Below are 25,557 nucleotides of genomic sequence, written 5' to 3' on the forward strand. Positions count from 1 at the left end.
TTTTTTTTTTTTTTTTTTAAATGATATTGACTTGTGCAAAGAGGTTACAGCCTATCTCCAGAGGGGCTGATGCCTTAAGCATAGCAATGTATCATCTTGATAATGACAATGAATTTCAATTCTTTTGTTGTTTTATTAGATTTTTATTTATCTAATACAAGGCCTACCCGTCTTTGGCTGTGTTCAGTGGTAATGGCTCCCAGTTGCTGCTGCAATCCATTTCTTCAACTATCAGTGTCATTCAAAGCCTAGGAGAGGAAACCCTGATTATCTAACAATTTGGGGTACTTACTCGTCAGGAGTCAAATCTTCAAAGAGGTCCCCTGCAGAATATTGAAGTAATACAACACTTACAAAGTGAGGTAGTGATGTCTTATGTCTTTCAGTACCACACTGAAAAGTGCAGTTTCATTTTCCACTTTCCATTTGAATGGGTTTAGATTTGCTAAAAAAAAGAATAAAAAATAAACAAAACTTGGCCTGTGAATTTTTTGCCTGTATGGCTGAGAAAGCAACAGAATTGTAAAGCTGAGATGGCTTTTCATCAATGCAGTGATTCATTACTACATCAGAGAATGTTGAGGCTGATCAATAATATAATGACTGATAAGTGAATTTTCTGCCTCCCAAGAAGCATCTCCTGTACCTTTCTTCCCTCATATCTACCCGACAGATCCTTATACTAGATCGGGTGGCTGGTTGGCCAGGCAGGTGTCTTTGTGGTTGTAGGACTCCAGATCCATAGGCGGCAGTCCTTCCGAGCATAGGCTTCAGTCCACACTCTGTTGTCTGACCACAGGCTGCCCTGTAGCAAGGGCTTGTGGGATAGTGTGGGTAGATCCGAAGTCAGAATATGCTGTCCTACCACAGGAGGATTAACTCTGGACACTTCCCATCATGATGGAGTTATATTTTGCACTGAGATAGAAAGACATAGTGGAATTCTGTACCCATGTCACGAGCCTTCAGAGCTCCTCTATCTTCACTGAACTCTGCTGATGGCAGAAAGGGCAGCAGAAGGGTCTTCCCAGTCTTTGCCCCAGATGGAGAGAGAAGGTGATAGAGAGGTCTTTCATCTGCATTTGGGGAGATGCGCTCCGTTTTTTCTTTTTCTCAGATAATTTGGTGACTACTTTGTGATAGTCACATGTTTCTGCCATAGGCGTTGAGAATAGTTGCTTGTCATCTTAACAAAGCAAATGATGTTCTCTTTAGCTTTTATTTTTGCAATCAAACTTGCCATTGATTCAGACAAACCTATAAAGATTTGTACTGGCAACTATGTAAACGTGCTCATGCAGTTAGGCCTTATAAAAAAGGGGCTCTCTGGGTTTCATGCTATAATGAATGTTGAAGTTTCAGATTCAATCAAAAATAAAAGTTGAAGAAAGTTTTTTCTTTTCCCCATTACAAAGTAACATTCCTTTTAGCATATAACTTACTGAACCTAAAAGAGAAACCATAATGCTGTGAGGAGGGTGGAAATCAGAGAGGCAGAATAGTGGTTGATACTATGTTTCTAATCAGGCTTTCTGATTTCAATCCTGGTTCTGACCTAGAAAAAGTTATTTGAACCCCTGGACTTCAGTTTCCTTATCTATAAAATGGGACTAATAATTATAATAATAGTATCTACTTCATAGGTTGTCATGGGATTGAGTTGACACATGTAAAGCATTTAGAATAGTATGTCACACCATAGAAAACCCTCAATTCAATAAATGTTACCTACTATTATGATTGTTGTTATTATTAAATAATAATTATGTGTCATTTTCACAGGCTATTTTCTTGTAACAAGTCAGGGAAGGGACAAACCATTTAAAATAGAGTGGTTAAAAATTTGAACAAAAGCTAGGGTTAGTGACTGTAGGAGAGGAAACAGAAGTTACAGAATTTCTAGGCTTTTAACCTACGTAGTAGGCTAAGAAGAATTCTCTTCATTGTGTAAGTTCCCACAGCTCCTTAGGGAATCAAGACCACAAGAAGCCTCTCTATCGAGTTTAGCAGTTTCTCACTGGAAATCACAGTTTCTGAAAATACTGTTTAACCTGTGGTACTTTTTTAAAGGTATTATGTTGAAGAAAAGGGATTCAGCATAGATTTTTGTTTGGCTGTTAGCCTCTCGATAAGTCTTATTGGCCTCAGCACTCTGCTCCATTCCTGTGCAGTGGTGGCAGAAAGTAGATGTCAAATCTGTCAGGAGGATAGGATTATGTTCGGATGGATCTGGGACAAAGACATTGCTCTGATTGGGTAGAGGAGCTCATGAAATCCCTTGGTTCTAAGAATTGCATACTTGTGAAAATGCTAGTAAACTGTTCTGGCAGGCCAGTAACGATTCTATAAGCAAGAAGATACATGCTGTGTATGCGAAGAGAAAAATGTTTTGAAATCTCCTTTCTTTCTAATATATCTATATATCTTGTTAAATTTCTTTTTTTTCCCCCTTGGCTTTATTGAGGTATAGTTGACTCTTGTTTTATTTCTTCCTGTTATTCTGCTGTATAAATATTTTCTTTCAAGGACCTGAGTTCCAAGAAAGCAAGGATTTTATTTTTAACACTGCTCTTTATTTTAAAATATATCTGTTTATTAGTATTTCTTTTAGTACTTGCCAATATCCTTGGCATTATAGGATTTGAAAAAATTAAATTATTCATTTCCTTCCTTTTTTGTGGCCATTTATGATAGAGCAAATGTACCCAGATAATCGATATGAATTCTTGACAATATAGCAAACACAGATTCAAGACTTAATGGAGCAGGTGAATGTCTATGTCAAGACCTCAGCTAAGAGAATCCTTTGTGGAAATAATAATAACAGCTTTTCTTTTTTTTTCACAATGACTTTGGATTATAGGAGGCTCTATGACCAATATTTATAAATCAAATTTAGAGAAAGCCATTGTCTACATTAAAGATACTTCCCTTTTTAGTCGTTCTTCTCCAATATCTTGTTTTGGAAGCAATCAGAAGACTACCTATAAGCAGTGGAGAGAGTATAGAGCAGGGTCTTTCAACCTTGGCACTGTTGACATTTAATTCTTGGTTGTGGGCCGTCCTGTGCGTTGTAGGATGATTAGCAGCGTCCCTGGCTTCAACCTACTAGATGCCAATCACGCTCCCCCTCCCCAGGTGACAACAATCAAAAATGTCTCCAGGCATTGCCAGATGTCCCCTATGGGGCAAAATTACCCCTGATTGAGAACCACTGGAATAGAGAATCACAGAAATGCCAAAAACTCAGAAAAGAAGTGGGACTCAGAGGCAGTAGAAAAGCAGCAAGGGGTTCAGATTTTCTAAGTCAACAAAATAAAAGTTCTTGTTAAAAAGTAAAAGAAATTAAGAACTAAAGAAGACATCAGGAAATTATTTGCAACAGTTAAGCCAAAAAATTAACTACCTTTACCATACAAAGATCATACGCTGATCAACAGGAAATTGACAAAAGATCCATTTGAAGAAATAGGCAAAGCACATGAAACCATTTCCACACCAAAATGTAATGGCAGACATGAAGTGTTCAAACTCATATATAAAACTCATAATGTCTCTTGTCCTTAGTGTTTCTCCGTAGTTCAGTGTAAAAGTTATTAGATGAAGCAGAGCAAATTAGGGGCCTTGGTTAGGAAAGGGTCCTGGGAGAGAGGAGAGCTACAGTGGCCCAGAGCCAAGTGTCAGAACTCAGGGGAAGAGAGGAGAACATTCACAGGTTCATGTCGGAGCAGGACCTGGGGAGAGCGACAGAGGCATGACAGAGGCATGGAGAGGGAGGAAACTGGAATGAGCTCTGTTCATTGAAGGTATTGGTGTGAACTCATGATATTAAGTAGAAAGAGAGAGATGGAGAAATAGACATGGATGTAAATCACTGTGTTATGTGAGCAGTGCTACCTAGTGCACACCTAGTCCTAGACCTTGGTTTCTAAGCACTGTCTACACTTAAAAGTGTTCCTTGGTCAAATGGCTGATACCAGGGCTGAGACAGAGAGAGTAGATGAGCCTGGAATATCTTGTAAGGAAGTGCTCAAAGAAAAGTAGGGAATACATCAAAAGGACATAGGAGCAAACTTAAAGGGGCTCCCAATAGCCAAATCTGGGGCAGTTTGAACATCAAAAATAATGATAGTAATAGATTATAACCCGTTGAATAAAATGGGCATTCATGATCCCCTACTGATCTAAATAAATCAATGCTTAAAGTCTGAGTTTGATGAGAAATGGGATATTCGTTGCATAGTCTCAAAGTAACTCCTCTACCCTCGAATACTAATTAATTACAAAGGGAAAATGAGTGACTTCACAGTGGAGAAGCCTGGCAAGACACCACCTTAGCCAAGTGATCAAAGTTAATAGCATCAGTAATAGGACTGATTGAACTTATGTACCACCTGACAGGCCATAATGAGAAGAACACAGCATCATTTCTGTGATAGTCTAGTCAAAGATGCATAACCTGAATCTAATCATGAAGAAACATCAAGCAAACCCAAAGTGAGGGACATTCTACAAAATATCTGGCCTCTAATCTTCAAAAGGGTCAAAGTCATGAAAGTTAAGGAAATGTATGCTTTGAACTGGATCCTTTTGCCATAGAAGTCGTTACGGAATGATTGGCGAACGTGAAATAGAGTCTAAGGATTAGATGGCGGTAATGTGCCAGGGTTAATTTCCTAATTTTCATGGCTCTGTTGTAGGACGATGTTGTCGTGTACAGGAAATACCCAGTTTGGTGGGGATGAGGCAGCTACCTCTCAAAGGGTTCAGAACAAATAAATTGTCCTGTTTTTGCAACTTTAAGTTTGATATTCTTTTGAAATAAAAAAATTAAATAACAAAATTAAAAATGGCAGTGCTGGTAGTCTCATACCTTGCTGATATAACCCTTTGGATAGCAGATTACCAATATGTATCAAAAGCCTTAAATGTTCATATCCTGACTGATATCTGGTATTCTATACTATGGAAAGAAAGGGGGAAAAAATGGAAAGATACTTGTATTATAGTGTTAAGTGGAAAAGTTCTATTAATAAGCAGTACATACCGTGGGTTCTTTACTGTGTACAAAAATATCATTAAAAGACTGGAAACGACCCCTCACCATTATTCTTAGTGTTAGCCCCTCACGGCAGCTCTGAATGGCCACGCGTTGGCTCAGCTGTTTTCCCATTACTTTGTTTCTTCAGTATACATTTTTATTTCCGTTAAGGTAGTTCCGTTTCCTCGTATTCGTTTTTCTTTTACCTTAGCGAGCTTACTGTCCACCCCCCCATCCCCACTCCATCTTCATCTCAGCCTATCCCTGCCCCCTTCTTGCATCTCACTGAGGACAGCATTTCATCTGTTTCCCGCGTTGAAACACTTTCAAACGCGTGCTCTTATTCTGTGACTTTAGTGTTACGTTCTCTTTCCCTTGTACTGTATAGACCCGTGTTCATGCTTTTCTCTTTCTAACCTGCATCTGCCGGTAGACAGACAGGATGGCCCAGCCATGAGCAGCGCAAGACGCCCGCTTTTCATGTGAGCGGGGTAATTGCTTGGGCTTCTGGATCTTAGATTTCAAAATGCCAGCCAGTTAGAAGCTCGAACACTCATTCACGGGTGCTGACCTCAAAGGGAACTCCCCTCAGATTGTTGAGTAAAGAATCTTCTCTCATCTTTAGTTGATATGTACTGTGGCTAGAGTCTATGCATTTTCAGGGGTATTTTAATGGGAAATTGAAAGGAGATACCTACTGAAGTCCAGAAGGCCTCAAATTAACTTTTATTAAACATCCGCTATAAACAAATAACCCTTTTAAAATATTCACAATAGCCTTACAGATGATTTGTTATGTTATCATTGAACACTGGAAAAGCAGGGTTTAGAGAGGTTACTGATATGACTGGTTAACCAGGTAGTAAGTGGTAGAGTCAGGAGTAAGCCCCGTACCTCTTCGTTCAAAGTTCATGCTGTTTCATGAAACCCCAGTTCCTCCAGAGAGCACAAATGTTATGTTACCTGATCACCAGGAAATCATATGGGCTAAACTTTACATTTTGTTACTTAGGACACGTACTTTCTCTTCATGACAAAGTTGCTAATGAAAGCCAAATTTCTATAATGCTTTTGAATTCTAGGAGGTATATTTGGGCTTTTTTCTGCATTCTTCTCTCGCTTTTTTTGTATTTATAGATAATATTAATAAGATAGTGTAAACTGTACACCAGAAGGCTTCTCAGGTAGAATTTTCAGGTTCTCTGTTCTCGGAAAGCAAGAGTATGGACATTTGATACTATATGACAGAGGCAGCACGACAAAAGCACATTATTTTTTTGCAGTACAGCCTATGATTTTCCTTGTAATTCCTCTTACCCACTCATCCATTTTTACAAAAATAAGCTTTTTAGTACTTCTGCAGCTAAACATGCCAAACTGTCTCATACCTGGCATGTCCCTTTAGGCTTATGACTTGCCCATCCGTTGTTTTGATCTCAGCCTTGCTTCATTGGCAAGATTTCCATTGTTAACTTGTCCTAATAAAAAAAAAAGCAACCCACAAACTCAAAATTAAATAAATTTAATATATCAAACCAATAACTGTTACATTATAGTCTAGAAATCGTATAGTAACTGCTGCTACATAATAAAATTGTGCGCGTGAATAAAAAAAGTGAGCCGTAGGTGTTGAATGAGATTCTTTGACATAACAATTTTCTCATATTTAAAGCAGACACAAAAAGCCTATGAAATGTAATCTGTCTTCTTGGCACATTCGAGAACAGTCCTGAATTCTGTGTTTTCCTTGTAGGAATACAATTTGTGTACCTATTTGTTCCTTCTAAATATTAAGCATGCTCTTTTGGTGCAGAAGAGTGAAGACAGGTGCTTATGAAAAATGGACAGTAGAGTGTTTCTTCTTGATGTGAATTAATTAACAGACTTCTCAGGTCCTAGATTTCTCAGGCATTTGCCTAGAATGTGCCCCAGCACCTTATGACGCTGCCCTTCTCTTGTGCACATGTCGGGGGTGGGTGGAGATATACATGTCTATAGTAATTGAAGATCAGAACAAACGTGATGGAATCTATTTCCCTTCTGCTTCTTCCCTGCCGTGGTGTGTCCTTGAGGGACATCACACCTGTGTGTAGATGATTGTGTGGGGAGGGGCATGAGTATGGGAGGGTGGCAATTGGTAAAACTGCAGTTACACGAATTCCAACGTTTCCCTACTCGTGTTTGCATTTACCACATAGGAACATATGTACACGCTGTCGATAGAGGTGACTACAAAAACTGTTGATGCCTCCTGGAAGGTGAAATCGCAAACTGCAAAGGTTTCTTGCCAGGGAAGATGTAGCAATGGCAGTGCCACCTGTTGTTTAAATCAGGGAACAGCTTCAAGTTCTGTTGCACAAATATGGGGGCAAACGCTAGGAGTGATCACCGGGGAGCTTTTCTCTTGTCTCTTCATGGGGAAACTCCAACGCTTCATTTACAATCTCATGCATTCCTTATAAAGTAGGCTATCAAATATGGGTTTTCACAGTGTATGGGAAGATAATTTAAATTGAAAACATACATCGACCCTTGTTTACGTTGTGCGATTTTCAACACTTTCTTCCACATGGTGAAGCTTAAGGCCCTCCCTTTTGGTGCTTTTTCCCTTAAGAAAACAAAAACAAAAGAGGAATTTCTCTTCCTTACAGCTGCTAATGATGGATGGGATGAAAAAGTAGGAAAGTGCTTGAGACTGCTGTCGCGTCCTGTCGTCCAGCAAGCAGCTCATCCACAGTTTGTGACGGCCACTACTGGTTGCTTTTACTACTGTCCATACATGGACTCATTTGGGTATCAGATGACTTGCCATTACTGTGTGTTCATCCTTCTGTGGGGAAAACAGAATAGCTCTTGAGGGCGTTAAGAGCTGGTGTTAAGTGTATGTAGTGGAGCAAATGTGAACTTCGCAGGAGGAGTTTCTGGCAGATGGTGTGTGATCGATCATGTAGGTTTCAGACCACTTGAATTGCAAGAGACCAATGCCCACTGTACAAATTTACCGTGGTATAATTCAGTGGCTTTCACAGAGTGAAAGAACTCTATGTTTAGAAACGGGTAGCTTAGGTCAGAAGGCAACACAAGGCCAGGTGAAGGACATAACCTTATTGGATTCCAGTCTCTGAGGCTGTTGCTGTTCTTTAGACCATTTCTTAACCTTTTAAATTGTAGGGAGCTTGTACTAGAGCCTGGGGGAGCGGGGATTCCCACCCACAGGATAGACAGTGGCCTAAGTGGCTTTCTGAATTCTCCCCCTTCCTCATACTCCTTTTCTAAAATTTTCAGACATATGGGCCAGACGTGTAGTGCTCACTTTCTGACCCTGCTAAACCACTAGTGGTAAACTTTAAGTTGTCTTATTGAGGATTGACACCAACCAGTGGTGTTCATATTGGCTTTTTAAGCTCAAGAAAGCCAAAACTCAGACAGAGTAGTAAAAAAAGAAAATGGAGAAACAGTAATAGATGGGAGAGAGTAGACATTTGAGGGCTACGTTTTAAACTTGGGTAAGTTCTTAAGCTCTTAGGGCCTTTATTTCCTTGTCTATAAAATGGGCAGTTCAAGTCCAATCAGATAAGAAGATTTTGAGGTTTCTTGTACCTATGTGTTTGTATTTGGAATTTGTCTTACAATATGACGTTAGATATATAAATTTACAATACTATTTAAAATGCAGATTTCTAGTCCAGTTGCAATATTGGGCTTTACTTTCCCTGGATTACGTGTGGTGACAGGATAACCTCTCCAGCCCTCTTCTAGCCTCATGATTCTGGGAGAAAGTTACGTGTTTTCCGTGACAGAAATTCTCCAAAGTTTTCCTAGAAGATTCACAGATAAACTAGGATAAACACAGCTTTCCTTGGGGAAACACCATCTTCCCTTAACCCTCTTCAGCCTGATATTCTTGGCCTTTAATACATAGTAAATAGGTGACATACATTTTATATCCGATGCCTCGTAACAGCTATTTTGGGAAGTTATTTTAGACCTCCAGACCTTAAGCATGGCTAAGATTTTTTTTTAATCTAAGAAATATTTTATGATGGCTATTTAAAGATGGGGATATTAAGTTTTCCCCACCTCCTGTTCTTTTTCCTATTGGGATTTTCTCTGTCATAACTATTCATTCTACAAGTCAGCAAAGGTAATTCATTTAACTACTTGCCAAAAATGCACTCAGATTTTCCCTCTAAGAACTCATTTTTGAGCAAACCAAATTAGTAGGAAAGGAAGAAAACATAGAGGGAGTTTCTTTTTTTTTTTTTTTTTTTTTTTTTTTTGCGGTACGCGGGCCTCTCACTGTTGTGCCGTCTCCCGTTGCGGAGCACAGGCTCTGGACGTGCAGGCTCAGCGGCCATGGCCCACGGGCCCAGCCGCTCCGCAGCATGTGGGATCTTCCCGGACCGGGGCACGAACCCGTGTCCCCTGCATCGGCAGGCGGACTCTCAACCACTGCGCCACCAGGGAAGCCCGAGGGAGTTTCTTAAATTATGCTTAGTCTGGATACATGTTGAACTGGCTGCTTGCTTTAGGGGACGTTTCTATCCAAGGATAAAAGCTGGGCATGACTCTCATTGGTGAATACCTCATGCTCCTTACTTTCTGTATGGAGAAGCTTCATCACTGGTGTGAGGCCTGGTAGTAAACTGGTGAAGGGAAGCAGAATACAAGAGTAGATGTCAATTTTTAAAAGTCCATTTTTATTCATTTCAAGATTTTGACTACAACCAAATTGTTGCTCCACATAGAAAATATGATTCTGAATTCTGGTTCCCATCAGAAGTCCAGAAAAAGGAGAGAAGAGTCTTGTAACACCCAGAAATACCATTTCCAATGTTATTTTTAAAATTGTTATCATTATTATTTCAAGCTGTTATTCTTATTGGGGATGATAATAAACTTTGTGATACACACGGTCTTATATGAGGCTTCTTCCTCTTCATTCTAGTTATTCTTCTTGGGGTCACAACAATATTCTGAAGGTTTTTTCATTTTTAATGAAAAAGAAAACATGTTTGATGTTTCTTTCCTTTTTTAAATAATGAGAATACTGAGACCTGATCAGAAAGGTTGAGACTTGCCTGAAGATTCCTACCATCCTCAATATTGGAAGTAGGTGGTCTAACTTGGAATCTAATATTCTTTCCACTAAGTTATACCTGCAAACCCATGTTATTTTCTCCTTTGATACCTGTTCACGTATATGTGTGTATAAATGTGTGCATGTTTATGTGTGTACACACATGTACATGTGTATCCACAAACATTTCCATGACTTCAAAATGTGTGAAAACTCCTAGCTTAGATGAGAATGCATTGAAGTTAGGATTGTAGAATCTTCCCACAAATGAAAAGGACACTTAAGGAGGTTAAGTCAGTCCTCTAGCTTCAGGCTGTTCTGCACCAAAAACAACCTTGACATATCACCTAAACTTTCTATATGTTGGTATGGTGTTTCCCCCATTACAAGGATCCATAGAGTGTTTATGACTTGACCACCACAGTCCGGAGCACCAGAGCATCGTGACAGATGTGCATTAAGGGCTTTGAGTATAATATCTCATTGCAATGCAAAGTTACACACTCCTGTAGATATTTTGTTCGTCTTGCCACTGTCTTATGTAGTTAACATGTATTATGTATGGGCTATGCGGGGGTCAGGCATTTCACAGCAACCCTAGTTTCCAGCTAAGGAGAAGAAACAGACTAAATGACTTGCCCGTGGCCTCATTGCCAGCAAGTGGCTTGGCTCATCCTTGAACCTGGGTCTCTTTGACTCCAGGGTCTAATAAGCTGTTCGCCTCTGTCCTCTGCCATCTCACCTGGAAAAGGTGCTGTGGTGTCTCAGTGGATTTGCCCACAATCTGCCGGCCTAAACACAGTCAATCCTGTGGTTTAATGTTTTAACAGGGATACTGAGGGCAAAGGAGGAGCTCTTATTTTCTAAACAGATGACTTTGGCATTCATGGAAAACCGAAGCCTAGAAACTTGCCAGTGCCTCGCTTTTTGTGTCGACACTGCTGCTTTGTTTCCCTGGGTTGCCGCTCCCCATTAAACGGCCCCCTCCCCGTGTTGGCTGGAGAGAAAGGAAAGTTAAAGTTCAGAGGTGCACTACTCCCAAAGCACCGTTGTTGCCAGCAGACCTTCTAGTATTTGCTGTTCACAGTTTGAAAAATAGTGGTGGTATTCATACAGCCCTCACTCCCTCCAGGATCCCAGTGGACTTCCAAGCACAGAAAATGTTCATGGACCCAGGGAGTTGGAGGCGAGAGCGCAGCCTCGTTCCCGGAAATTCAGGCTAAGCCAGTTGTCAGCTCAGAGGAGTGCTGGCCTCTCTGAGGCCCACCCTTATTTCTTATTTATGTGCAGTTGTAGAATATAGAAAGAGCCCTCAGACATCACAGAGGGGAGTGGTGACTGATGTCTTCCCCACACGGGCTCTGAGCACGTGTGGGTAAGGGCCTGATTGCCAGTCTCTCTGAGGTCACTTGGACCAGCTACTGAACGTAGCCTGTGGCTCTTCGTTACCTTCAGAGTTTAAAGGCCCTGAGTGTTTTGACCCTCCTCTCTTGTGCTATTTACAGATAAGGAAAAGCAGGAGAAGGGAAGGGACTTCACACAAGCACACAAGCACACAAGCACAGCACCAATGATCCCCCTGCAGAGACCCAGCATCTGGGAACAGCATTCATTTAGTGGCATCGCTTGGCTTTTTTTTTCCTGGCACCTTTGTTGTATGGACAGTGGCCATGACTTACACTTTTTTCTTTTTTTGGTATAAAATCACCCCCTTGACATTGGTAATAGGGTAATAGCTTGTTAATTGACTCATTACTGAAATTTTTCAAAATTTCAGTTTCATTCTTTTCTAATGAATTTAATCCTGTTTCTCACTTCTGAGTACAGATTGCCCTGGAGTGTATTTCTTGTCTTACCCTTCTGCCTTTTCTTCCATTATTTTCTTAAAAAAAAGAATGTTATTGTGGTAAGAACAGTTAACAATGAGATCTACCCTCTGAACAGATTTTTAAGTGAACAATACAGTATTGTTATCTAGAGGCACAGTGTTGCACAGCAGATCTCTAGAACTTATTCATCTCCCATAACTGAAATTTTATATCCATTGATTCAGAATTCCCCCTTCCTCCTAGCCCCTGACATCCACCATTCTAGTCTTTACTTTTATGTGTTTGACTATTTTTTTTTAATAAATTTATTTATTTATTTTTAGCTGCATCGGGTCTTTGTTGCTGCGCGCGGGCTTTTCTCTAGTTGCGGCGAGCAGGCTCTAGGTGCACGGGCTTCAGTAGTTGTGGCTCGCGGGCTCTAGAGCACAGGCTCAGTAGTTGTGGTGCACGGGCTTAGTTGCTCTGCGGCACGTGGAATCTTCTCGGACTAGGGCTGGAACCTGTGTCCCCTGCATTGGCAGGTGGATTCTTAACCACTGTGCCACCAGGGAAGTCCAATGTGTTTGACTATTTTAGATAGCTCATATGAGTGGAATCATGCAGTAGTTGGCCTTCTGTGAACGTCTTATTTTACTTAGCATAATGTCCTCAAGGTTTATCTATGTTGTCGCATACTACAGGATTTCCTTCTTTTTAAAGGCTGAATTACATTCCATTGTATATACATACCACATTTTAAAAATCCATTTATCCTTCAGTGGACATTTAGATTGTCTCCACACCTAGGCTACTGTAAATGATGCCACAGTGAACACAGGGCTAATATCTCTTTGAGATCCTGATTTCAATTCTGTTGGATAATACCCAGAAGGGGAATCTTCCATTCTTTCCTTATCACGTTTTCTTCCCCTAATTCTTCCATCTCTCCCTCTGTAGAGTGAACATCCAAAGTGCTAGATGCACGAATCTGTTTTATTAAGGAGCCCCAAATCTTAACGGTATTTACTTATTCCTTTAGGTGCTTATTGCTAACAGTTGTTCTGTGATTAACACCCCCCCCACCACCCTTTTTTTTGAAACTTCATGAGATTTGGGGCAACTATGTTGGTTTTCCCTTGGTTATTAAAAATAGTCCAGTCCAGTTTAAATCCAGTTTTATATCTGATTCAAATCTCTTTCTCCCCATCACACGATAGACTTAAAACTCAGGGAGCTTAGAGTAGAGGGGATATGGAGCCTCTCTTTTCCTTACTTCACGTTCCCTCTGATGATACGCTTTGGCACATGTGCCCTGCTGGGACAGTCAGGGGATGGTTCAAGACAAGTGCTGTTTTCTTTCATGGAGAAAGGTGCTGCTGCTCTAGAACACCCTCTGTTGCAAGAATCCAAGTATTGGGCTTCCCTGGTGGCGCAGTGGTTGAGAGTCCGCCTGCCGATGCAGGGGACGCGGGTTTGTGCCCCAGTCCGGGAAGATCCCACATGCCGCGGAGTGGCTGGGCCCGTGAGCCATGGCCGCTGAGCCTGCGCATCCGGAGCCTGTGCTCTGCAATGGGAGAGGCCACAACAGTGAGAGGCCTGCGTACTGCAAAAAAAAATTTTTTTAATTAAAAAAAAAAGAATCCAAGTATTGACTGTTGCCACATGCATGTGGGTAAGTTGGAGGGCCCTGTTGCCCTGTCTTCCTCCCACCATGGTGGAGGTGCTGGATGTGGAAGCTTTGGTCCAGCTTCGTTGGCCACTTCTGGGGTTAGGCAGTAGCAAGAGGGCTTAAACTCAGCTATATTCTGTGGTGTCCACCTGTCCCATGGGACGCATATGTATTTGTGACAAAACAATTGATAGCATACAGGCTATGCCACTGCCTTCTTATCAGCTCCCCCCTTCTCATATTCCCTGCTCAGGTAGGCAGGGCTGAGATCAGGAAATTGGCTGCTCAAGTAGACACCTAACCAGGGAACTGACACTAGGCTCACTTTTTTTTTTTTTAATTTATTTTTTTATTGAAGTATAGTTGATTTATAATGTTGTATTAATTTCTGCTGTACAGCAAAGTGACCCCGTTAATATACATATATACATTCTTTTTTATATTTTTCTCCATTATGGTTTATCCCAGGATATTGAATATAGTTCCCTGTGCTATACAGTAGGACCTTGTTGTTTATCCATTCTGTATGTAATAATTTGCACCTATTAACCCCAGACTCCCAGTCTGTCCTTCCCCACCACTCCCCCCTCACCCTTGGCAGCCATGTGTCTGTTCTCTGTTAGACTCACTTCTTATAGGTACCCCAGAACATTCCATTCTGGAAGGGAAAGCACGCTCTCTCATCCCTCATGGAATCACTTTTCATCTTGAAAACAAGGCCAAAGACAAACTCACATTTTTCACATTCTACAGTCTGGGAAAGACAAGTGTGGTCACAGAGAGCTGATAGCAGAGTTCTGCTTAGTAAGCCCTGGGGGGAAAGATGTCTGGTACCAACTGTTGGCAGCTTCTGCAACAGTCTTTTCAGACTATGGGGAATTTAGTATTCTGTCCTAGCTTCAGTTCTGGACCAGTAGGGAAAGCCCCTCTGAGTATGTAACTGGGATAGCAGGGAAGAAGCAGGGAAGGGAAAGACGTGGCCCTTTCTTGCTCTGGATCAGGAAAGAATAATCCAGCTCTTCCCCTCCCTTGCTTTTCTTAATCTCTGGCTGTTCCTGTTCTTGAGTTTCATGGTGTTAATTGCTCTTATATTCTAGAGGTTTCAGATCCTTTGCCTTGTTCATTGTCAAGTCACCCACAGCCCTGCCACTGTGTGTTCATTGTGTTCATGATGTTAATTACAGTTGACATAGTAGTGGGATCCACGTGGAGGGCTTCTTCAGAGACAGCTCGCTGCACTGTCTATGCTCCACCTGTGTTCTGTGGGTGGGAAGGACAGGTGTTTCGCTATGTGAGACAGGTCAGTGTGCCATACCAGTTGCCTTTACCCGTTGATCCACACACCGGAAAGGCCGTAGCTGAATTCAGGTTACTTCTGATCCTTTTTAAGGTATCCTGAAAACAAACCTCAGGATGCCTTAAAATATCCTTGATTTACCTTGCTGTCTTTGGCAATGGCCAAACTTGAACAGCCCCCAAGAACAATAGAAACTAGCTGGTTTTCCCTGGTTCATGATCTCTTTTATGCACAAGAAATCTTCTCAGTGTGAGTCAGAATCACGCATGGTTGCTTATCATGGCGCAGTTTTCTCACACATTTTCTAAAACTTTGAGGAAAGGCAGATGTGAGAGAAGGGCTTTCCGTATCATCGCCCAGTGTTTCCGTCTGGGAAGGTGGGGAGCCGGCTTTAGCTGCCGTTGGGTAGGAAGAGCCACGTAGGTGGGGCTGCCTGAACACTCCTGACCTGTCCCTCTCCACACGTGTTATCTCCCCCCTCCTACCCCAGCCTCTCCAACACTCTGTGCGCACGCGCACCCCTCCATCAACTCCCCCTCCCCTTCCCTTTCTAGTCAGTTATAACGCAGAATGGCAAGACTTGCTTTCCCTACAAAGTATATTTGTGCGCCAACAACTTTAAACTTTACCTTGGGGGACCACTGCATATAGTTACATTTCTTCTAACAGTCAGGGCATGTTTGGGTAATGATAGTGAATGACTGACTGGAGCTTTGAGGGACTTGGCCTTTTCGTTACCCCCTTTGCAGTTGTCGTAGGACTCTGTACTAAGCAGATACATATGTTTTACTTTCGCAGTATCATTCTAAGGGTGCCTCTTTACATCCTTAAACCGTAGATGACCAAACCAATGTACAGGGAAGTTGTCCAAGGTCAGACAGCTAGTTAGCTGAGAAACCAGGGTTTAAATCCAATTTCAAGTGTAGTCTTCTCTCCACCGTGCGTGATTGCTTCCCTCCTGTAAGCATTTGCTTTGCTGCTGTGAAAAAGATCTATACTTTGTCTACTGGGTCTCAGGGCAATGGGAATCTCTTAGGCTTGCCTTAACCTAGCTAATAAGTGGTTAGAAAGATAGGAAGAGCCCCCATTTGTGAAGCCTTTCTCTCCTTCCATTCCTAATATGACCCTCCTCCCTTTAAATGTTTTCATTGTTATCCCATTATTTTATTTCTGATAACATCTGTCATCACATGGGTTTTCCCAGGGAACAGTATTTACTTGCTCCCGATTTCATGGGTTGTCCCCAACTCCACTTCATGGCCTACCCTGTTCTAGTCCCAAACCCCACACGTAACCCTTTGTGTGCATGTGTGTTCTTGGGCTGCCAAGGATAGAGTCTCCTGCAGGAGGAAGCTGGATGAAAGCCTGGAAAGGTTATTTTGTTTAAATTCTTTCCTTGAAGTTCCTTTGGTGAGGGAGCCAGGCTGGAAATCTTACCAGCACAGTTGTGTTTCATAGTTACACTATAATCAGGAAACTGTAATTCATGGCCATTAAATGGCTTCCTTTGAAGTGTAAGAAAAAGCAGAACAACTTTTATGGCCCTTTAACCCACAGGATTATAGTGCACATGAATTAAAGTCAAGTGTGTTATGAACTCTCCCAGGTACCATGCCTGGCAGAATTCGGTCTTCGCCCCACTGCTCATTAATTGGTTGGCTCTCAACTGAAAGCTGCAGTGAGAGGTATCAGGATCTCGGAAGGCTTTTTCTTCTCTCTCATCTCTGTATTTTTATAGGACAAGTCAGAGGCGAGGACACTTCCTGTGGTTGCTCGACTGAAGATGAGACTTGCTCTTTCTGTGGCGGCTCTCTTCAGGAAAGGGCAGCTGGAGAAGAATTACTTAGCGCTTTCTAAATGTCAGCACTGTGTGTCCATTGAATCCTTACAAGAATCCAATGAAGTAAATGTTGGCATTCCCGTTTTACAGGTAGGAATGATACAGACTCAAGAAATTCAATAATAAGCCCAAGGTCACTCAGTAGGTGGCGGTGTCTGAACTCTGGCCGAGAGCGGAGTCAAAGCATATGCTTCGCCGCCACCCTGTGCGGCTTCCCAGAACTCATACCTGACGCCACACAAAAGTCAATGAATAGCACTGCTGGAGCCCCGTGTCCTGGGTCCTGATATCGCTAGTATAATCAGTTGTACGATAACTCGCTGAGATTTCCACTGTTGTAATTTTAAGGAAATTTCATAGGAAACCTATGGAGAAAGATAAGCAATAAAATTGTGTATTAATATTCAATGACTGTATATGAAATGTTTGTATTAAATATAATAAACATGTTTTATGACATATATCTTTATCTAATTTTATTAGAGGCTTAGAATAGATATCATTGGAAAAAATAGCAATGTTTTTTCCGTTAAAAATTTCATTGATAGCTGAGCTGATTTTAAAAGGAGGGGTGGGTCTTGCAGAGTGTGGAATGTCAAGTTGTGTTCCACTTGTTGTGAGAGGAGGTAACCCACAGGACATAAAAAATTCTGAACTTAAGTTGTACATATTTCTTAGTAATAGGTTCTGTCACCTGTATTTATTGCCTGGAATATTTTCAGTATGGACTTAGTCCTAGACAATTATGATTAGGTCCATTATGGGTCCCACCACTCCACTAGATGGCACTGTGGTAGCATGGATATGCCTAATGCCCCACCATGGGTTTGAAAAGCAGGTAAGAACTTTGTTCTGTTGGGACGCCTCAAAGCCTAATGGAGTGTGAATTAGAGCCCCATAACATAATATAATTTTTCCACTTTTCTTATTCTGGTTCCAGTTGTTCTTCTGTGCATCTGCGTGTCTTCACTTGGTATTTCTTTGCCCTTTTACCATCTTTCCCTCTAACTCTTTAACATTTCTTCCTAAGTCCTGCCCACCGATCCTCTTTACTTGGAACCGTCACTCTTCTCTCCCTTGCTATGCATACACGTTTTCTATTTGAGGGTGTACAACACACTTACATTGTATGGTGATAGACTGAGACTTTTATGAGCCATGCAGTGGGACCAACTACTGGGGCTACTTTGCAAGGAGATGGTCATCTTGCCCTTCAGACTGGAGTCTTTCCTCACATCTGCACGGTCTCCTCAGTGGGCTCACCTTGCTGCTTTTCCCTACAATGAATTTGGTGCTTTCTCAGAAACGGTGGGTTTGGTTCTAGCAAATACAATCAGAAGGATAGAGGCTCTGGCATGGGGTGTAGAATATGGGAGGCGTACAAAGTATCGTGACCTTCTACGGCATCATTCAGAACCAGGACCGAAAGGGAGCTGCCAGGGCCTCTGTCTAAACCCCTCATTTTAAAGTGAGGGGCAATCCAGAGGATCCTGTCCCCTCCCAGTCAGTTTAGTGCTCTATGCTGAGTAGCTGCTAGCTCCAAAGAGGAAGAGCCTTGATATGCAAGGAAGGGAACCATCTGTGAACGTTGTTTATTGTAGGGTCTGCATTTCTGAAGATTACTCAGAGAATTGACCTCTGTTTGACTATCATTTGTAGTTCAAAGGAGGATCATGAAAAACATTTAAACTATTTGCAGTCATCCCCATAAAGTGTTGGCCTTTGCTGTATGGGATTATTGCCGGTTCCTGCTTCAAACCACAGCTTTGCAAAGCCACGCATCACCTGGTGGGAAACAGGCATGCTTCTCAGATTTCGATTTTGGCAAGGGTGGCTAATGTAAAATCTCCTCACCTTCAAAATGTGATGAATTCCTCATTTCTTTTGGTTTCTAGAATGAAGCTAGACCTGTCTCTTTAGAGTACTTAGAGCAAGGAGAAGCTTTCAAAACACCTGTACTCCCTATGAGGTTGAAGGTGGGTTGGCAAGAGGAGGAGGTGCTTATGGGAATCAAACTTGTAGGTGGGCAAACATGGACGGGCTTGCGTGGCATGCTTTCTCTTGGGTGCAATTCATCTTCTGTTGAAGTAAAACTTCCTCACTAGTCAGAAGTACATTTTGCCAGATGTAATTTAATTCACACTAACAAATTACAGTGAAGTTCAGGTGAATAGATTGGAAAGCAGTGTTTGCAGCTGGCCTATAACGACCCCAAATGTGGTTCTGTCTGATGGCCTGAGGAGTGTCATTTCCATGAACCTTGCTCCCCTCTCCGTCAGAGGAGCAGGACGGTGGCCCCATTTCATAAGGCTTGGTTGAAGTAGTGTAAATAAATGTGTCGCTTACTGGGAGGCTTTTCTTTTGCCACCACAGGACTTTCAAAATTAAATAAAATCTTACTTAGGTGAAATAAGGCAGTCTCGGTTTAAGTTATCTAGGCATTCAATCCGTGTAGAATATTGTTTTCAAAGAACTCTTTGATCTTGTTGTTTTCCAACACTGGACAAACCAAGGATGAATTTAAGAAATACTCACTGTTGTTACATTGTAGTAAGACATGTTCTCTGCCTTCCAGAATCCTACAGTTTACTAGAGAGTAGGGACTCAGTGAACAACCAATGATCAGCATAAGGCCTCTCAACCTGGTATTTGAGTTCTCTGTTATCTTGATTAGTGAGTCTTAGAAAATGAAACTCCTTAATGACTGCTTTGGCCTGTTGCAAACTAAAGAATCATAATGTGAATGTGCATGTGGTGGTGTCCGGGGGAGGGGGATATGGGGAGGAGTCCTTTGGACCCAGGTCTGGTTTTGAGGGTATAGATAAGTTTGCTGTCATCTTCAGTTTGGGGGCATGATTGATGCTATGGGACATTCTAGGGAGAAATGGAAGTGGGAGCTTCCTACAGACCACAGCCTCTCCTCCCCTGCTGGGAGGGACGGGAAAGAAGTAATATCCCATCTCTGCCTTCACATCCTGTTTCCTTTTTATCTTCTGTGTGCTTTTTTCTCCCCACTCCTTCCTGTCTGCTCTTCTTCCCACCTCTTCTGGGAAGAATAGAAAAGTATATACTGACACTTTTATTAGGGCCCTGCCTCGTGTCACCATCTGGCTAGCTTGAGGGTAAGAAACAGGGAGGGGCAAAAGAAACAAGGTAGCTGTTTGTGCTTATTTGTCTGCAGCCTGGCAGACACAATTCCTTCCTTGCAAAAGCAAGCACCAAGGTTTATATAGCTGATCATTATCAAGAACCTTTATTCTGAGGAGTTAAGCGAGAGAAAATGTCTTCAATCATCCATTATGGAGAGTAAATGGGAGTCAAGAACAGTCACAGCTTCTTTCTTTTTTTTTAATTGTTTTGAATTTCATTTATTTATTTATTCAGAGCAGGTTCTTATTACTTATCTATTTTATACATATTAGTGCGTATATGTAAATCCCAATCTCCCAATTCATCCTCCCCCCACCGCTTTTCCCCCTTGGTGTTCATACGTTTGTTCTCTACATCTGTGTCTCTATTTCTGCCTTGCAAACCGGTTTATCTGTACCATTTTTCTAGATTCCACATATATGCATTAATATACGATATTTGCTTTTCTCTTTCTGACTTACTTCACTCTGTATGACAGTCTCTAGGTCCATCTACAAATGACCCAATTTCATTCCTTTTTATGGCTGAGTAATATTCCGTTGTGTATATGTACCACATCTTCTTTATCCATTCGTCTGTTGAGGGACATTTAAGTCACTTCCATGACCTGGCTATTCTAAATAGAGCTGCAGTGAACATTGGGGTGCATGTGTCTTTTTGAATTATGGTTTTCTCTGGGTATATGCCCAGTAGTGGGATTGCAGTCACAGCTTATTTCATTTACCTTTCCTAACAATTTCTGGGGTAGGTATAATTATTCCCATTTTATGGCTGAGAAGCTAGGATTCAAAACATTGAGTGAACTGGCCAGCGCTGTGCCCCATGCCCAGGAGACAGTTGATAAACATTTGCTGAATGAATAAGTAAAGTGATAGAGCCAGGATTTAAAACCAGATTTTATAACTTCCAGTTCAGTGCTCTTTTTGTGTTATTATTCCTCTTCCTGGAAGGGACTTGGGTGAGCCTAAAAGATCAGTAGTAGCCTGTTCTATTTATTCAAGAGTTAATGTTCGATTTTGAAAGAAGAGGACTATGTCAGTTTCATCAGCCTTTATCTGTCTCTTTTACTTTAGTTAGCCTATAATGTTTTTATACATCCCTATCCTTAACCTCCTTTTTTGTGGGGTGGGGGGCGCCCTAATCCTTATGTCTTTTATACTGGCAAGAGGCACAGTTGTGAAAAATACAGATTCTGGGTCCAGACTTCCTGAGTTTAAATCTGCCACTTATTAGCTGTGTGACCTTGGGCAAGTTATTTAACCATTAGATATCTCAGAAGAATCACTGACTTTAAAATAGGGATTATAACAGAAGGTACATCAAGGGGTTATTGTGAGGATTATATGAGTTGATATATGTATAGCACCTAAAGCAGTTCCTGGTATAGAATAAGTATAATGTAAATTAGTTAATATAACCCTGTTGTGAATATTACCATTATCCTATATTTTTTTCTACCTTTGGAAATAAACTTCGTGACAACAGAGTGTGTCATTATCACAGTCTCTCTGTTTTTAAAAAAATACTTTTTGAGTAAACTCTCTGTGTTGTTATTTTTTTTAATTTCCACACTATATTCTCCCTTATGTTTTGGTTTTATATTTGGTTGGTTGGTTTTTATTGTGGTAGAATATGCCATTTTAATCATCTTTAAATGTACAATTCAGTGGCATGAATTACATTCACAACATTGTACAACCATCACCACCATTTATTTCCAAAACTTTTTCATTACCTGAAACAGAAACTGAACCCCATTGATCAATAATCCCCATTGCCTTCTCCCCCACTCTTGGTAACCTCTAATCTACTTTTCGTCTCTATGAACTTGACTATTCTATTTATCCTTTTATGGCTGGCTGGCTTCTTTCACGTAGCATGATGTCTTCAAGGTTCATCCCTGTTGTAGCATCTATCAGAACTTTATTTCTTATGTCTGAATAATAGTTCATTGTATGCATGTGCCACAATTTCGTTATTCATTCATCTGTCCACGGACATTTGGTTGTTTCCACCTTTTGGCTACTGTAACTAGTGCTGCAGTGACCACTGGCGTATTTGCTTGAGTTCCTGCTTTTAATTCTTTTAGGTATATACCTAGAAGTGGAACTGCTGGATCATATGGTAATTCTATGTTAACGGATTTTCACAGCAGCTATGCTGCTTTGCATTCCCACCAGCAATGCACGAGGGTTCCAGTTTCTCCATATGCTCACCAATATTTCTTCTTTTTTTTAACATTTTTATTGGAGTATAATGGCTTTACCATATTGTGTTAGTTTCTGCTTTATAACAAAGCGAATCAGCTATACGTGTACATATGTTCCCATATCTCTTCCCTCTTGCGCCTCCCTCCCTCCCACCCTCCCTATCCCACCCCTCTAGGTGGTCACAAAGCACCGAGCTGATCTCCCTGTGCTCTGCGGCTGCTTCCCACTAGCTATCTAGTTTACATTTGGTGGTGTATATATGTCCATGCCACTCTCTCACTTTGTCCCAGCTTACCCTTCCCCCTCCCTGTGTCCTCAAGTCCATTCTCTGCGTCTGTATCTTTATTCCTGTCCTGCCCCTAGGTTCATCAGAACCATATTTTTTAGATTCCATATATATATGTGTTAGCATACGGTATTTGTTTTTCCTTTCTGACTTACTTCACTTTGTATGACAGTCTCTAGGCCCATCCACCTCACTACAAATGACCCAATTTCATTCCTTTTTATGGCTGAGTAATATTCCATTGTATATATGTGCCACATCTTCTTTATCTATTCATCTGTCAATGGACACTTAGGCTGCTTCCATGTCCTGGCTACTGTAAATAGAGCTGCAATGCACATTGTGCTACATGTCTCTCTCTCTCTTTTTTTTTTGTGATAAATTTATTTATTTATTTGTTTGTTTGTTTGTTTATTCATTTTGGCTGCGTTGGGTCTTCGTTGCTGCACATGAGCTTTTGCTAGTTGTGGCGAGCAGGGGCTACTCTTCATCGCGGTGCTTGGGCTTCTCATCACGGCGGCTTCTCCTGTTGCGGAGCATGGGCTCTAGGTGCACGGGCTTCAGTAGTTGTGGTTCGCGGGCTCTAGGGTGCAGGCTCAGCAGCTGTGGCCCACGGGCTTAGTCACTCCGTGGCATGTGGAATCCTCCTGGACCAGGCATCGAACCCATGTCCCCTGCATTAGCAGGTGGACTCTTAACCACTGCGCCACCAGGGAAGTCCCCATATCGCTCTTATTTTTTTTTTAACCATCTTTATTGGAGTGTAATTGCTTTACAGTGTTGTTAGTTTCTGCTGTATAACAAATTGAATCAGCTGTATGGATACATATATCCCCCTATCCCCTCCCTCTTGTGTCTCCCTCCCACCCTCCTTATCCCACCCCTCTAGGTGGTTATAAAGCACCGAGCTGATCTCCCTGTGCTATGCAGCTGCTTCCCACTAGCTATCTCTTTTACATTTGGTAGTGTATATATGTCAATTCTACCCTCTTATTTCGTCCCAGCTTACCCTTCTCCCTCTCCGCATGCTCAAGTCCATTTTCTAAGTCTGTGTCTTTATTCTGTCCTGCCCCTACGTGCATTAGAACCTTTTTTTTTTTTTTTTTAGATTCTATATATATGTATTAGCATACAGTATTTGTTTTTCTCTTTCTGACTTACTTCACTTTGTATGACACACTCTAGGTCCATCCACCTCACTACAAATAACTCAATATTGTTTCCTTTTATGGCTGAGTAATATTCCATTGTATATATGTGCCACATCTTCTTTATCCATTCATCTGTCGATGGACACTTAGGTTGCTTCCATGTCCCAGCTACTGTAAATAGAGCTGCAATGAACATTGTGGTACATGACTCTTTTTGAATTATGGTTTTCTCAGGGTATATGCCCAGTAGTGGGATTGCTGGGTCATATGGTAGTTCTATTTTTAGTTTTTTAAGGAACCTGCATACTGTTCTCCATAGTGGCTGTATCGATTTACATTCCCACCAACAGTGCAAGAGGGTTCCCTTTTCTCCACACCCTCTCCAGCACTTATGCTTTGTAGATTTTTTTGATGATGGCCATTCTGACTGGTGTGAGGTGGTACCTCATTGTGGTTTTGATTTGCATTTCACTAATAATTAGTGATGTTGAGCATCCTTTCACGTGTTTGTTGGCAATCTGTATATCTTCTTTGGAGAAATGTCTATTTAGGTCTTCTGCCCATTTTTGGATCGGGTTGTTTGTGTTTTGATATTGAGCTGCATGAGCTGCTTGTAAATTTTGGAGATTAATCCTTTGTCCATTGCTTCATTTGCAAATACTTTCTCCCATTCTGAGTGTTGTCTTTTCGTCTTGCTTATGGTTTCCTTTGCTGTGCAAAGGCTTTTAAGTTTCATTAGGTCCCATTTGTTTATTTTTGTTTTTATTTCCCTTTCTTTAGGAGTCAGGTCAAAAAGGATCTTGCTGTGATTTATGTCATAGAGTGTTCTGCCTGTGTTTTCCTCTAAGAGTTTTATAGTGTCTGGCCTTACATTTAGGTCTTTAATCCAATCTGAGTTTATTTTTGTGTATGGTGTTAGAGAGTGTTCTAATTTCATTCTTTTACATATAGCTGTCCAGTTTTCCCAGCACCATTTATTGAAGAGGCTGTCTTTTCTCCATTGTATATTCTTGCCTCCTTTATCAAAAATAAGGTGACCATATGTGTGTGGGTGTATCTCTGGGCTTTCTATCCTGTTCCATTGATCTATATTTCTGTTTTTGTGCCAGTACCATACTGTCTTGATGACTGTAGCTTTGTAGTATAGTCTGAAGTCAGGGAGCCTGATTCCTCCAGCCCCGTTTTTCGTTCTCAAGATTGCTTTGGCTATTCGGGGTCTTTTGTGTTCCCATACAAATTGTGAAACTTTTTGTTCTAGTTCTGTGAAAAACACCATTGGTAGTTTGATAGGGATTGCATTGAATCTGTAGATTGCTTTGGGTAGTATAGTCACTTTCGCAATGTTGATTCTAACCATCCAAGAACATGGTATATCTCTCCATCTGTTTGTATCATCTTTAATTTCTTTCATCAGTGTATTACAGTTTTCTGCATACAGGTCTTTTGTCTTCTTAGGTAGGTTTATTCCTAGGTATTTTATTCTTTTTGTTGCAGTGGTAAATGGGAGTGTTTCCTTAATTTTTCTTTCAGACTTTTCATCATAAATGTTTAGGAATGCAAGAGATTTCTGTGCATTAATTTTGTATCTTGCTACTCTGCCAAATTCATTGATTAGCTCTAGTAGTTTTCTGGTAGCATCTTTACGCTTCTCTATGTATAGTATCATGTCATCTGCAAACAATGGCAGTTTTACTTCTTTTCCGATTTGAATTCCTTTTATTTCTTTTTCTTCTCTGATTGCTGTCATTAAAACTTCCAAAACTATGTTGAATAATAGTGGTGAGAGTTGGCAGCCTTGTCTTGTTCCTGATCTTAGAGGAAATGGTTTCGGTTTTTCACCATTGAGAATGATGTTTGCTGTGGGTTTGTCATATATGGCCTTTATTATGTTGAGGTAGGTTCCCTCTATGCCTACTTTCTGGAGAGTTTTTATCATAAATGGGTGTTGAATTTTTTCAAAAGTTTTTCTGAGTCTATTAAGATGATCATATGGTTTTTATTCTTCAGTTTGTTAATATGGTGTAT

At 41.1% G+C, this 25,557-nt stretch overlaps 1 protein-coding gene across 3 annotated transcripts in view; it reads left to right on the forward strand.

Annotated features, from left to right (window-relative positions):
- SMYD3 (SET and MYND domain containing 3) overlaps nucleotides 1-25,557 on the forward strand; it is a 703,830-nt gene that overhangs the window by 481,569 nt on the left and 196,704 nt on the right. For 2 of the 3 annotated variants that reach the window (XM_029229196.1, XM_029229198.1), the window contains one exon: nucleotides 16,634-16,825. The exons of the other annotated variant lie outside the window; for it this stretch is intronic. In XM_029229196.1, coding sequence (XP_029085029.1) covers nucleotides 16,634-16,825 — 192 coding nt within the window. The remainder of the gene's footprint in view (nucleotides 1-16,633; nucleotides 16,826-25,557) is intronic. 3 annotated transcript variants of the gene reach the window in all.

This window comes from Monodon monoceros, unplaced genomic scaffold (genome assembly GCF_005190385.1).
Source record: "Monodon monoceros isolate NGI ecotype Baffin Bay Population unplaced genomic scaffold, NGI_Narwhal_1 Super_Scaffold_18, whole genome shotgun sequence".
Lineage (NCBI taxonomy): Eukaryota > Metazoa > Chordata > Mammalia > Artiodactyla > Monodontidae > Monodon > Monodon monoceros.